This window comes from Paroedura picta, chromosome 3 (genome assembly GCF_049243985.1).
Source record: "Paroedura picta isolate Pp20150507F chromosome 3, Ppicta_v3.0, whole genome shotgun sequence".
In the NCBI taxonomy this organism is placed as follows: Eukaryota; Metazoa; Chordata; class Lepidosauria; order Squamata; family Gekkonidae; genus Paroedura; species Paroedura picta.
The window spans coordinates 175,872,145-175,887,196 of NC_135371.1; the positions used below are offsets into that span (position 1 = coordinate 175,872,145).

Below are 15,052 nucleotides of genomic sequence, written 5' to 3' on the forward strand. Positions count from 1 at the left end.
TGGTGCTAAGCATCTCTCTTAGCAAGAATACATTTGCCCACAGCCTGACCCGTAGGTCCCAGATTGTATCATCTGCATGGAGCAAGTAGAGTCGAAAACTTCGCAAAACACACACACACACAAACACACACACAAAAGAAAGGACCGCTTGCATTCAATGCCTGTTGTTAAGGATGCTTGTTGTATGGGCAACAGCTGGACTAAGAACAAATGTCTTCCAGATGTCTCCAAACGGCAAAAAACCCAGTTATGTGACCATTCATACCAGGGAGCCTATAGGAAGCTGTCTGCTCTTGGAAACATGATTTTTCAATCCATGCACTACATGCCGTCTAGGCCACACTATACCGCCTTCCGTCTGTCTGATCTGCATCAGTCATTCTCAACTTCTTTTACCATTGAGAAACTCTGAAACGTTCTTCAGGCTTTGAGAAACCCCAGAAGAGGCAGGATGGTGCAGAATACGGTTGGGAAGCAAAGGTGTGGACATGCCCACCCAGGGCCCCTCCCCTTCCCACCCGACCCCCCTCCAGGCCCTTCACTGGCCATTTTGGGAAGGGCGGCTGGGTCAACATACTATATATTATGTATGAATAAACAGAAAGAAATTTCCAAGCTGGCGATGGCAAAAAGCTTTATTCAGAGTTCCTAGGTATAAAACCTTGTTTTCATATTTCATATTTTAAGCCTATTAATATCAAAGGTCCATGAAGGTAACTATCTTATAAATGATAGTAACCTTCATGTGACTTTTGATATTAACAGACCCAAATTATATGGCTTAAAATATAAAGTATAAGGTATATATAAAATATAAGTTTACTGAGGAAGTAAAATACGAAAACAAGGTTTTATACCTAGGAACTTGTTCTGAATAAAGCTTTTTGCCATCGCCAGCTTAGAATTTCTTTCTGTTTATTCGTCTTCGGCTGACGGGTCATCTCTGCTTATATATTATGTATGGCCATGTCACCTGATAAATGTTATCACATTTGGGAAACCCTTTGAGGGCCATCAAGAAACCCCGGTTGAGGAAGCCTGGTCTACACTCTCAATCAGAGGGCTGGGAAGCGGAAAGGACCACAGGTAAACGCCGCAGTCTCCACGTTTTAGGCCCCGTTCTCCGGCCTCAACGTACCTGGCGAGATCTGTACTTTGCATCCGGAGTCCTGCTGTATTTTGTTGATCTGTTCCCCACCTCTGCCGATGACTGCAAAGGAAGGAGAGGATCACTCGGAAAATTCGAACTCGCAACGAGTGGTTACACCCTGAGAAAGAGGCTGAAAAGGCAGCCATGTTCCCAAAAGAGACAGGAGGAAACCTTCCACTTTACTAGGATAACGGGAAGAGACTCGCGGAATGGCAGCTCTGTTCCTTCCACCTGCCCCTGCATGAGCTCACCTACGTGGTGAGCCTGCAAGTGTTTTTAGAGGAAGTCATAGCTAGGTGGAACAATTCAATGACATCAGATTTCATGGCTTATAACATGGCAGGAAGAGAGGGAAAGGGAAAAGGTCCTCTGAGACGCACAGTTCAAATATTCGCCTACAGGTAACAAAACGCTCCAGGGCCACAGAGGTAAGTAGCCTACGAGAACCAAGAGGTCACCAGGTCCTTGGGCACTCAAAGCTTCACCCAACTCTTCCAATTAGCCTTCAGGGCTTGAATTCCAAGGTGCCTCCAGGGAGCCAATTCTCTCCTCTGCTGCAGCTGCTAATTCCTCCTGGCCAAGGCCTAACCCAGGATCGCCTGCCTGAGCCTGGGTCCCTCACAGAAAGCCGAGGCCTCCACAGCCCAATCCCTAAGCAACCGGAAAAAGGGCCCCTGGGCCCCTGCCGAGCTCCACGCCTGAGCCAGTCAACCGTCCAAATCGCTTAGGCACGGAAAGGGCTCAAGCTTGCCCGTGGCTATCGGCCCCCTACCACGTGTCCAGTGGCCACTCTGCCTGAGCGCTTTGGGGAGCACCTGTCGGGTGCCACATCCCACAGCAGAGCTCAGAGAAAACTCAACGGCTTGCCGCCACCTCTCCGGAAGAAAAGCACAGAAGGGGCACCAACAAGACAGCCAGCCAGCCTGCCTGAGGCTTCCCTGGGGGAAAGCTCAGCCAACGCGAGCCGCAATGCCAGCAACGGCACGGGTTAGTACAGGGAGAGGAAAGGTCTTTCCGCTAGGGCACATCCGGTCACTCCCCTCCCTGTCTAATACTCACTGAGTCCCACCATGCCATCAGGTACTCTGTACTCTTCAGTCACTGTAGACCTGCAAGGAAAACGGTCAGCAGCTTAAAGTAAGGAGTGGGAAGGTTACAGAAATGGAGCCGACATTCACCAGCATCCATCCAGAAAGAAACAAAAGGGAAACCCAGAGCGTTGGCTCCTCCTGGGACGGCAGGCAGGAAGGCGGCTGAGCAACCGGGCACACGGCTCCGAGGACATCGCTACACACCAGTGCAAAAAAAAACAAAAACAAAAAAACACACCAGTCCGAAACGTGGCCGACGGAGTGGCCCGGCGGGGCCACCCCTGCAGCATTTGCACGCAACGCCCTTCAGACACAGGTTTGAAGAAACTGAATCTATGAAACCAGAAGGGAAATGAGAACGGGAAGGACCACAGGAGATGGTAAAGAAGCACAACCTTCTGCTACCGAACGAGGCACACAAGGGCCCGGACTGACTGGCCTTTCACCGGCACGGCTCACTAAGCTGGATGCGGACCCTCCTCTAAGGGAAGAAGCCTTTTCTGGGCGGGGGGGGAGGGGGGAAGAGGGCGGGAGGCACGGCAAGCTGACCTGGGAAGTTGAAACCGTTCTGCACTGATTTTGCCCATTCCAGCAAGAGCACATGTGCAGAGATAAGGGAAAGAGCAGGCAGGCTACTTTACCTGGGGGGAGGGTGGATCGGTCCAAGCTGAGGGGGCGGCGGCAAAGCTGGAAAGGAAAGCAAAGGTTTGGGCATTAACTGACTTGCTGGAATGCCACCTTGGAAAGTCACTGATCGCCCCATAACCTTGGTTGACACCTGAAGCACAGGGTCCCCCCCCTCTCCCCAATGCGGTTTACATAGTCACAGCCTTCGAAGTAAGCGATATGAACTTCCTAGGGACAGAACTGTCATGCGGAGAAAGTCGCTTTGCTCAAGACCTTTAGGACAGGGGTAGTCAACTTGTGGCCCTCCAGAGGTTCATGGACCACAATTCCCATGAGCCCCTGCCAGCATTCGCTGGCAGGGGCTCATGGGAATTGTGGTCCATGAACCTCTGGAGGGCCACAGGTTGACTACCCCTGCTTTGGGAGACGACGGTACTTACGTTCCGGCTGAGGGGCCATCTTCTTGCTTTCTGGCTGGTCTGTTGAAGCAAGAAGAAAGAAACGTGCTTAGAAGGCTTTTCGTCCCTCGAAAGGCTGCTTCCCTTCTCCTCCAGGACTCAAGAACGAAGGCGCAGCTACAGACCAGTCTCGGAGTTCAGCGGCCTGCCACAACGGTCTGCATTAACTAGGCTGCCCTGGGCAGAGTTCCTCCAGCCGGAGCCCAATGGAACCACTCTGCATAGGACTGCCCTCCAGGACGCCGGTCGTTCAGTTGCCGATTCAGCTCAAGGCTACTGCCAAGCAAATCCCATCAAACCAACGGAGGTGGGCGTGAGTGACCAGGCCCACTCCTTTGCCGTGTTATCGTGGGACACGGAAGGCTGCTCTCCACACTCCGGGGATCCAGAGCTCAGGACTGCAGCAGCAGGAACCGTAGAAGAGCCCCTACCAGAGACTTCAACCGGCCACCTCCACCATACCTCCGTCCTCCAGCTGCCTCTTCTGACCACCGAATCCGAAGTCAGGGGTTGAATTGTTCACTGTTGTGGCCGAATCCCCCCCAATTTTTGCTGCTATCTGTAATGAGAATGGAGATGACATCTACTATGAGGGGAAAGCTTCCAAAAATCAGTGAAAATCAGAAGAACTTTAGTATGCACACACATGAAACATGGTTACCCCCCCTTTTTTCCCTTAAGAATTCCAGATTTTTCTGCAAACCTGGAGCTTTTGGTGAAAGGTCTGTCTTGTCTGTCCACAGCCCCATTCTCTGGATTCAAGTATCCACAGATAGGGCCATGTTGAGAATTATAGTGATAATTTAGATTTAATAGCAAAGATGGTATTGCAAATATTTGAAACCCTCCCCCTACCACATTTCCAAAGCCCCCCCACCCCAGAAGCATACATCTCTCTCTTGCAGATTCAAAGTTTCTGGAATTTAATTATACAGCATGATGCATTACAATCCCTCTATCATTTCCCCCGGTGGCTCAGTGGCTGAGTATCTCCTTAGCCTACAGAAGGATCCATGTTCAGTCTACAGCATCTCCAATAAAGCAGTTCTGGTAGTGGTTGATGGGAAAAACCTCTGCCTGAGAATCCAGAGGGCCACTGAATGTAAAACACTGCCTTGATTGACCAATGGTCTGATTCTAGAAGGCACATTAGTGTATCGATGCACACCAAATGATAAATAACATCAAATAAATAAATAAAACCAGATTATTCACAATAATGTGGAGGAAGCCTGGGCTTCTTGTATTTTTGCCGTTTCCACTGGGCATTTTTTTATTGAATTTAAAGGTCCAAATTGAAAGGCCCAGTAATGCTGCTTCTTGACATATAACGGGCATCTCATCAAATCTAGCCATTGGTGTGTGCTCAGTGCAAGGAGCGCCCGGTTCTCAGCGAACGAGTCTGCACCCTCGAGGCCAAGCGGGCTGACCTGGAGAAGCAGAGAGAGTCAGTTAGGGACGTGGATAGGACTCCTGGGGAATTGTTTGATGGGTGCCACTCTGACGGGCAGCCCTGCTGATGTCAGGAAGCACGAGGGTCAAGGGGAAACAGGGAAAAAGTGTGTTCGCAGAGTTCATGAAGGGTTATCCTCGGCACCAATGAACCGTCCCTGGACAGGAAGCGGGAGGGAGCTCTTAGCATTGGCGATTCCATCCTCAGGGGTAGTCCAACTGCGGCCCTCCAGATGTCCATGGACTACAGTTCCCGTGAGCCCCTGCTAGTGAATGCTGGCAAGGGCTCATGGGAATTGTGGTCCATGGACATCTGGAGGGCTGCAGAACGAATGGCAGACTCATGCCCTGCCCATGTGGTGACTCGCTAGCCTGGTGAAGAGGTAGTGGATGTTACATATGATCTAGATAGGCTGGCAGAGCGTGCTGGGGAGGAACCAGTGGTCGTGGTACATGTTGGCACCTATGATGTCAGGAAATGTAGTCGGGTGGTCCTGGAAGACAAATTTAGGTTGCTATGCCCACTTGCTAAAAACACTTGGTGGACACTATGGAGTCCATGGGCACCACTGGAGTCCCCTGATCCATTGAAGTTGGTCCTTATATGCCACTTTTCTCTAACAGGAGTCTCAAAGCGGCTTACAATCGCCTTCCCCTTCCTCTCCCCACAACAGACACCCTCTGAGGTGGGTGAGGCTGAGGGAGCCCCGAGATCACTGAAGAAGAAGAAAAGTTGGTTCTTATATGCCGCTTTTCTCTACCCTAAGGAGTCTCAAAGCAGCTTCCAATCGCCTTCCTTTTCCTCTCCCCACAACAGACACCCTGTAAGGGAGGGGAGGCTGAGAGAGCCCTGAGATTACTGCTGGGTCAGAACAGCTTTATCACAACTGTGATGAGCCGAAGGTCACACAGCTGGCTGCATGTGGAGGAGCGGGGAATCAAGCTTGGCTCTTAGCCACTACACCAAGCTGGAGGCCTAGCTATATGTATTCCCTCTCTATGCATGCTTCCTGGGGTAAGAAGAACAGCTACTGCGGACGAAGCCTGTTCTATGGTGGCATTTCCTGCCTGGGAATTCCTTATGAGAACCGACTACCTAGGCCTTGATCACATCGATTCCCACAACACCTAACTGTGAGGGTCTTTTACAGCTGGGCTGCACGGCCTATTTCTTCTTGCTGGTTCCACTGGTCTTTTCTGCCTGTTCCTTTTATTTCAATTAGAGCCAGTCAATTCCTGCTCTCTACCAGAACTTCAGTGTCTAAAACAGGGGTAGTCAAACTGCAACCCTCCAGATGTCCATGGACTACAATTCCCATGAGCCCCTGCCAGCAAACGCTGGCAGGGGCTCATGGGATTGTAGTCCATGGACATCTGGAGGGCCGCAGTTTGACTCCCCCTGGTCTAAAACATCTGCTTTATCGTGGATGATTTTAGCAACACTGCTGCTGCTCTTCATCTAATGGCTGTTTAACTGCAGTTTTATTATTTTGTATTTATAGAAAATTGCCACTCCTGGCACAGCCGGCTCGTGGCAGCTTACGTAATAAAGATTAAAACAACATAAAAACCCCAGGACAACCGATTGATGGCGGCACCGATCCACGCCCTACTCTCCCCAATGCCAACTCTCAGACCTTCTGAGCAGGCGTCGCTGTTTTATTTTAAGGATTCCAGTGAAAGCTCTACGGGTGGGGTGGCTGTACTGTGGCTCTCTACACGTTCATGGACTACAATTCCCACGAGCCCCTGCCAGCACCACGCCTTCCTATGGTGCCTTTCTACTTGTGTGCAGGAGCCTGCACAGAAATGATAGCCTTGTGTGCCGTTTTCTTCATTATAAGCAGAGCTATTTTGGTATTTATAGGAGACCGAGGTCTAACATCGTTAAAATGAGCATTGAGCTGTTTTATCAAGGTGGGCACGAAGGCCTCAACGGAGCAGTCTCTCTCTTTTTAGAAGAAGAAGAGTTGGTTCTTATATGCCGCTTTTCCCTACCCGAAGGAGGCTCAAAACGGCTTACAGTCGCCTTCCTATTCCTCTCCCCACAACAGACACCCTGTGAGGTGGGTGAGGCTGAGAGAGCCCTGATATTCCTGCTCGGTGAGAACAGCTTTATCAGTGCTGTGGCGAGCCCAAGATCACCCAGCTGGTTGCATGTGGGGGAGCGCAGAATCGAACCCGGCATGCCAGATTAGAAGTCCCCACTCCTAACCACTACACCAAACTGGCTCTTTTAGGTACTATACCACAGGGGTCCCCAGCATGGCCGCGGCCTACCCTACACATTTCCCGGCACCTGCCAGGGGCTTTTAGAAAGGGGGTGGCGTCACATGGGACACTCACCTAGCAAGCCCTCTTCTGATTGGCCTTTGGAGATTTGGTTTGCTTTGCAGATCTTTAAGAAACACACTCTTGCAAGGTATTTATCACCTTCCTTACAGCCAACCCTGCAGGCTAAAGTGAAGATGTTTGGGAGGGAGGGGCCTTGTTAGTTTTTTTGACGTTTTAAAAGTTTATAAATTGCTTCAGGCTATTGTAGTAGGCCACCCCGAGCCGATTTGCAGAGAGGGGTCATATATGCTGAAGAATAAACAAACAAACAAGATTACTGCAGGAGCAGCTACCACCACAGCCAAGGAACTTTGCTTTGTGAATGAAGGTGAGCTCCGGCGGCCATTTTGCAGTTGGCTCCACCTTCCGTGGTGGCCATTTTGCAGCTGTGCTTCCTATGCAATATTGGAATTCCAAAAGTGCTCACAGGATGAAAAGGGTCAGGGATGCTGTGGGATGTAAATATTTTAAACATCTGTTTGGGAGCAGGTGATTTATTTACCAAAGAAATGAAGTGAGAAAGAAGGAAGGGGGAGGGGGGAATTTGCTAACTAAGTATGAAGAAGTGCAAAAAGTCACTGGAAGTTAAGTTAGGATCAGCTGGCTGGTCAGCAATGGAATTAGCTAATGAAGGAGGTGAGGAGCCCCCCCTCACTGGGGGTCTTCAAGCAGGGGCTGGACAGATCCTTCTCCCGGATGCTTGAGGCTGATCCTGCATTGAACAGGGGGTGGGACTAGATGGCCTTCATGACTCCTTCCCACTCTAGGAGTCTATGATGTGAAACAGGAACTAATTTCTCTGCAAGGAAGAAAAAGGAACCAGTGAATCTAGAAAATTAATAGAAATTGATAGGAGACCAAAAAGCAGGAGGATAGAACCTGAGAGTAGAAAATATATTTTCAATTAAATATTTAAAATATTTCTGTGCCACATTCCTACCCAAACAGGTTTCTCAATGTGGCAAACATCAGAGCATGACACTATTAAAACATCAAGACGCTGAAAGAGCAATTAAATTAAAGTGTATATAAAAATGCTTAAATAATAATTCAATAAAACGCACAAGCACCCATCCAGGAAGAAGGGCCAATAACAGCAGGGTAACGTTAAACAAATGTCACCTGCCGGCAAAAGACAACAGCAGAGGGACAAGCCTCTCTGGGGAGTTCCAGAAAGATGGTGAAACGTACAATCGATTATTTTCTCTGTTGTAGAGAAAGTATTTGACAGAATGGAATGGGAGTTTTTGCTTAGGGGATTTTAAAGAAAAAACTGGAGCCATTTGCTGGCAGGGGCTCATGGGAATTGTAGTCCATGGACATCTGGAGGACCACAGGTTGACTACCCCTGGCCTTGAATACCTTACAAGGTGGTCTGCTGAGACTTGATGGAACTTTCCTCCCCCACTGCTACTACGAATTAACGGACAGAAACATTTTGATAACTTTGTACAGGGATGCGCAGAGTGCAAGAACTGGACTGGGAAGAAAAATGCATGTTCCTGGAGTGCTGTTAGTAGCCATACCATACGTTTTTTTGCTCGCTGAGATGGTAGTGGATTACATGGTTTAAAACAGAAGAAATATCTATTTGGGTACTCGTTTGAAGTGTCCTGGATCAGAAAAGGCGAAAAGGGACAGATTCTATAACGCAGATTTGGACTCGGGAGAAATCTAAACTGAAGACGGATTCCACTATTTCTTCAAAACAAAATGAATGGGATCGTGAACAGTGCCAAGCCAGGAAAATATACAGCTCAGTGGGTGACCAAACGGTGCCTCTCCAGATGCCCATGGACTACAATTCCCATGAGCCATAGGAATTACAGTCGATGAGCATCTAGAGAGTCACAGATTGGCCACCCCTGAACTAGAGTGTTTTACGGTGTACAGCATCATAATTACCTATGAGATAATCTGGGAGAAAAGCAGATGGGAAGAGGTGGTTTCTTCACCAACATCCTCCTATTTAAAACTGGATAAACTTGAAACTGAAGCCATGAACCAAATTTCGAGCATTATCTAGACAAAATACATGATCTAGAACTACGCGATGTTCAGACTGTTGAGTCAGAACATTGTCGGCTTTATATATATATATATATATAGAGAGAGAGAGAGAGAGAGAGAGTATATATATATAGAGTAACAGATGTTTGGGATTGAAATTCCATTTACACTTGCTTGCAATAAGAGATGAGGCCAACACTTTGTATCAAAGTTGATGAAAACATCCATTCGTTTTAACCCAATTTTATCCGATCTCTGAAGCTAAGCAGGGTCAGCCCTGGTTCTCCCTTGGGTGGGAGACCATCAAGGAGGTCAAGGGGGGCTACACAGTCCCAGGCAATGGAAAACCACCTGTGAATCTCTCCTATCTTGAGAACCTTATAGCAGGGGTAGTCAACCTGTGGCAGGGGCTCATGGGAATTGTAGTCCATGGACATCTGGAGGACCAAAGGTTGACTACCCCTGCCTTATAGGGTCCCTGTAAGTCAGCTGTGAACTGACAGCATCTTCCACCACCGATATGCTGATAGTATTTACCTCTGCCCTCCTTTATTTTTAATCTCTACCATTCTCAAAAAGTACAACCCTTAAAATATTAAAGTGTCGGCAAGTAATACAAGAATAATTTTTGGCCTTCAATGTCTTGAAAAGGCATAGAAGTAAAACTGGACCTCCTGTTTTTATTATTTTCAAGGCAGAAACTTCATTATCTTCGGTAACCCTGAATCAGGAGGGGGATGGGAGCTATCATTCACCTTATCTGAACTAGCTCTGGATGCCATGAGTTCTTTTTACCACTATGGGTCTCATCCATGAGTCTCAACTGGTGAGGAAGTATAGAGTAGACACTGGACTTAGATCATCTTTGGTTCTGGACTCGTTAGCAACCCGAGAGAACATGCGGCTTCAAATAGATATCAAAATCCTGTGCTTCTTATTCTCTGTCTGTATTATCCAGGGGTAGTCAAACTGCAGCCCTCCAGATGTCCATGGACTACAATTCCAATGAGCCCCTGCCAGCGAATGCCCATGGGAATTGTAGTCCATGGACATTTGGAGGGCCGCAGTTTGACTACCCCCGATCTAGACATTTTATAATCTGCAATTTTAATTATGAAAATAATGTAGAATAAAGAAAAAGAACAACAGAATCTTTACCCCAGAAATTTCCATGATGGCGGAAAACTACCTGTTGCAACAGTCCATAGAAGAAATAAGTCCGACTAACAGCCTGAATTGCATCGAGGAAAAGGTTGACTACCCAGACATATCAGAAGAGAAAGCAAAGAAGCCTTAACAACTGAACAAATCAGGCTGGGGGAAAAAGAAGCAAGTTAACAGTGAGGTTACAAATCTGAGCAGCAAAGGGGGGAAAAATTACCCCGCAGCGCAGAAAGGAATGGTACTGGAGATCAAACTAATAAGAGCTCCGAGGATGTAAAACTAAGATAGAGAACAGTGAAAGAAGGGCAGCTCTGGAACACAGAAAGAACTTCTATTCCCAGGATTTTCTATTCCCAGGATTTTCCATGATAAGGGGGAACCGGAAATGCTTTGACAAGCAAGCAAGTTCTGCCAGAGATGGTATTTTGGCACCACTACTTGGTGCCGGTAGAACGTGCTGTCAAATCTGTGGAGCAAGCCCCATTTCCTTAGAGCAGGGGTAGTCAAACTGCGGCCCTCCAGATGTCCATGGACTACAATTCCCAGAAGCCCCTGCCAGCATTTGCTGGCAGGGGGCTCCTGGGAATTGTAGTCCATGGACATCTGGAGGGCCGCAGTTTGACTACCCCTGCCTTAGAGGGTCTCCCATGCAAGGTCTAACCAGGGCTGACCCTGCTTAGCATTGAGATCTGATAAAATCAGGCCGTTCAAGGCAAGAGGCATTCAGAGGTGGTCTTCCCTTGCCTGCCTCTGCGTAGCAACCCTGGACTTCCTTGGTGGTCTTTCATCGAAATGCCAACCAAGGGTGACCCTTCTTAGCTTCTGCGATCTCATGAGATGAGGCCTGACTGGGTCATCTAGATCAAGGCAAGAGACATTCAGAGGGTCTGCCATTGCCTGCCTCTGCGTAGCAACCCTGGACTTCCTTGGTGGTCTCTCACTGAAACGCCAACTACGGGTGACTCTTCTTAGCTTCTGAGATCTCATTGGATGAGGCTCACACAGGCCACCCAGATTTATTTCAGCCGGGTAACTGCAACAAGTGCCTTGCAGCTGGAGTGCCAACTGATGTTTATTTTGTAGGTACCAGCAATTGTAGAATGAAACACCCAGAAGCCCAAAACGTTGTGCCGTGCCTCTGAGGGGCTGGAGAGGGAAGACAGCATGGCACCGCCTGACCTTGGCAGATCTTGGAAATTAAGAAAGGCTTGTCCTCGGATGGGGGACCAGCAAGAAGGAGCCTGCACAGGAAAGCAACGGCAAACTATCTCCGCTTCCCACTGGCCTGTGTCAGCTGTGAATACAGTTCTGGTCCCAGAACAGGATGCTTGGTCTTCAGAGTCCCCAACTGCAGCCCTCTCTTAAGGACACCTTCACTGGATTCAACAGAACTCACTTTAACAACACTTAGGATTGAGACATCAGCATCTGACTATTTTCTCAGCCTCCCTGGACACATTCCTAGGTGCTTTCTTCCGGCTTCAATACATTTTAGCTGCAGAGAAATTATCAGTCCAGCCCATTGATTACAAGGAGCTCTGACTGGCGTCAACTCTTTGATCAAGGCAGATCTCACTGCTGTTTAAATGAACCAAAAGCACTGGAGCAAAGATGCCAGGACAGACTTTCAGTAAGTTTACTGCACCTATTTTAGTACCCAAAACTAACAGAGACTTAGTGATACATTTATTTTATTTATTTATTCACATTTATATACCGCCCTCCCCGAAGGCTCAGGGTTAATTGGACATAACGTTTCCAAAACAAGGATCAAGAGTGTAAAAATTGCTTTGGATCCTCCGTGTTCCACAAATCAGGCAGATCTAGTCGTATGTCCTCCTGCTGATCTCATCTGTCAATAATCTGACACCTTTCCAGGAACACAAAACTGTACGCTGCTAGAACTTCTTAGATGAAAAATACAGCCAATGAAGTCTGAGTCCAGTAGCACCTTTATTGAGAAACTCAAATACTTTGGCCACCTCATTAGAAGGAAGGACTCCTTGGAGAAGAGCCTAATGTTGGGAGCGATTGAGGACAAAAGAAGAAGGGGACAACAGAGAATGAGGTGGCTGGATGGAGGCACTGAAGCAGCCGGTGCAAACTTAAATGGACTCCGGGGAATGGTAGAGGACAGGAAGGCCTGGAGGGTCATTGTCCATGGCAGGGGTAGTCAAACTGCGGCCGTCCAGATGTCCATGGACTACAATTCCCAGGAGCCCCTGCCAGCGTTTGCTTCTAAACCCATGGGAATTGTAGTCCATGGACATCTGGAGGGCCGCAGTTTGACCACCCCTGGTCCATGGGGTCGCGATGGGTTTGACTTGACTTCGCAACAAACAACAACAACAGCACCTTTAAGGCTAACAAAGTTTTCGGGCGCAAGCACACTTCTTCAGAGACAATGTTTTGGTTGCATTTTGAATAAAATGTCCTTTGTCTTAAGGTAACGCTGGACTCAAACTTTGTTCTGCTGCTTCAGACCAACACAACTACCCACCTGAATCTACCCAAATATAGAGAAGTAATCTCAGAAAAGGAATAGGTAACCCATGTCATTATCAAAGGTTGCTTTTCACACATTTAGAATTGAATCAGCACACAACAAAGCTAATTGAACTTTCCTTAAGCAAGAGAAGTGAAGTTCTAATGGCTCTAATCTCACAGCCCCAAAAGGCAGAAGTAAAGGAAATCCAGACCTTGGGCTAGATATGAGTCGGTGTTTCCAGGGGTGCAAGGACTCAGCAAGGGAGCGGGACTTTTCTGATTTCATCCTTATTGAAGCAGCCTGAAATGCCTCCTCCAAACATGACTTTTTTTTTGGTGTGTGACCCCTTCGCTAAGAGTAGGATTACTTTTAGAGGTGGGGTAGTCAACCTGTGGTCCTCCAGATGTCCATGGACTACAATTCCCATGAGCTCCTGCCACAGGTTGACTACCCCTGTTTTAGAGGACATTTCAGGTTAGCATAGGAGAGGTAAATCTGCAAAAATCCTCTACAGGCAGAAGTCCTTGTACCCAACAAAACACTGCAGTGAGAATCCATCCCCTTCTACTCACATGGTCATAAGGACCTCAGATGAGCCCTGCTGGATCAGACCATTGAGGGTCCATCTAGGGTCCAACCAGTTCCTCTGGAGGGCCAAAACAGGGCACAGAGGCCTTCCCCTGATACTGTCTCTGGGTTTTGGGATTCCGAGGTTTTAGTGGAGGTTCCCTTCAGTCGCCATTGCTAGTAGCCACCAATAGACTGATCCACCACAAATCTATCTAATCCTCTTTCAAAGCTGTCTGTTTCTATGGCCATCGCTAGATCCTATGGCAGCAAATGCCACCCTTTCCTCTCTCTCCTTGAACGCTGCCCCCCTCTCAATGAAGAACTCCCTTGACTCTGAAAAGATTTCTGAAAGAACCTCTTGCCAAAAAAAATCAATGAGCAAGAATAAACCAATCAAGCACTGATCACGTGCTACAACTAAAACTCCCAAAGACCAGGACTACCCCTGAACAGGTGAACTTGGACTGTTCTCTCTCACTGTTTCCTTACAGCCCAATGTCTTGACAACCAACCTGAGTTCCACCTTCTGCAAGGTCATATGACTTCTGCATGGCTCCAGGCCAACCACTCAGGCTAACTTATCCCATGGGGGATTCCCTAGGCACGCCACCCTCTGAATGCCAAACTTAGCTTCTAAACCCAAATGCAGAAGCGGGCTGTGAGTTCTTACTAGGGGGCTAAAAACTGCACAAATTCAAGAGTTGTTCATCTTTAACGCTTCATCACAAACTTCAAGGGTAGCTCTAGCAAAGACTCCCTCCACCCTCCTCAAAGCCCCCCCCCCAATTACCCTTATTTTACTTCATACAGTATTGGAGCCTACCACGGAATACAATCCTGAATCAACGCATACAGCAGAGTGGAGGAGAAATAACACTGTCGAGTTCAGAAGAGGAAAAATGGAGTGGCCTATTTCAGACTGCAGGTGGAATATTTTTTCATTTTCTCCCTATGTCAGGAAGAAACCCCCTAAACAATTCAGGTAAGACCCTCTAATACAGGGGTGGGCAAACTGTGGCCCTCCAGATGTCCATGGACTACAAGTCCCATGAGTCCCTGCCAGCATTCGCTGGCAGGGGCTCATGGGACTTGTAGTCCATGGACATCTGGAGGGCCACAGTTTGCCCACCGCTGCTCTAATACAACCGAGTGACAAAACTGTGTTAAGTTTCCACCATGTGCCGAACTGTCTTTCATCAGGCTGGATGTCCGCAAACGAGCCGTAAGGGAGTGGCGGGCAATAAATCGAAAGATAATAATAATAATAATAATAATAATAATAATAATAAACACTTGCTTCAGGCCAAGATCTTACTGGACTGCTCCTGCTGGAGAGTCACTCTGGGTACAAGGCAGTGAAGATTTGGCACTTGGCGGAAACACACTAACAGCCTCAATACCATGATCTGATCCTCCCCAAAAGACTCCCAGTCTGACAAACAACTGAGAACTTTGAAGCTTGGAAGAATGACCATGGTTTTCCATTTTGAGGATTCTTTGAGCCAAAACCGCTCTTTAAAACTTCTGTTTGCAATGAAAATAACCCAGATTTAGCATACAGAGCAAGTTTCCTCAACCTAAAAAATGAAAAGACTACTGGCCAGTTAGCATTACTCAATCTAGCTTTCATCAAGTCTACCTAGTCTTTGAAATTAATTTCAAATAATATTCTCTTGAGGATAACCATGTTTTTCATCTGCTCTCAGCC

At 47.8% G+C, this 15,052-nt stretch overlaps 1 protein-coding gene across 5 annotated transcripts in view; it reads right to left on the bottom strand.

Annotated features, from left to right (window-relative positions):
• The window catches only part of KHSRP (KH-type splicing regulatory protein), a 28,069-nt gene that overhangs the window by 10,199 nt on the left and 2,818 nt on the right, over positions 1 to 15,052 (bottom strand). For all 5 annotated transcript variants that reach the window (XM_077329840.1, XM_077329839.1, XM_077329837.1 and 2 more), the window contains exons 2-6: positions 3,789 to 3,885; positions 3,309 to 3,347; positions 2,883 to 2,928; positions 2,210 to 2,259; positions 1,139 to 1,210 (exon numbers count right to left, since the gene is read on the bottom strand). In XM_077329840.1, the coding sequence (XP_077185955.1) occupies positions 1,139 to 1,210; positions 2,210 to 2,259; positions 2,883 to 2,928; positions 3,309 to 3,347; positions 3,789 to 3,885 (304 nt within the window). The remainder of the gene's footprint in view (positions 1 to 1,138; positions 1,211 to 2,209; positions 2,260 to 2,882; positions 2,929 to 3,308; positions 3,348 to 3,788; positions 3,886 to 15,052) is intronic.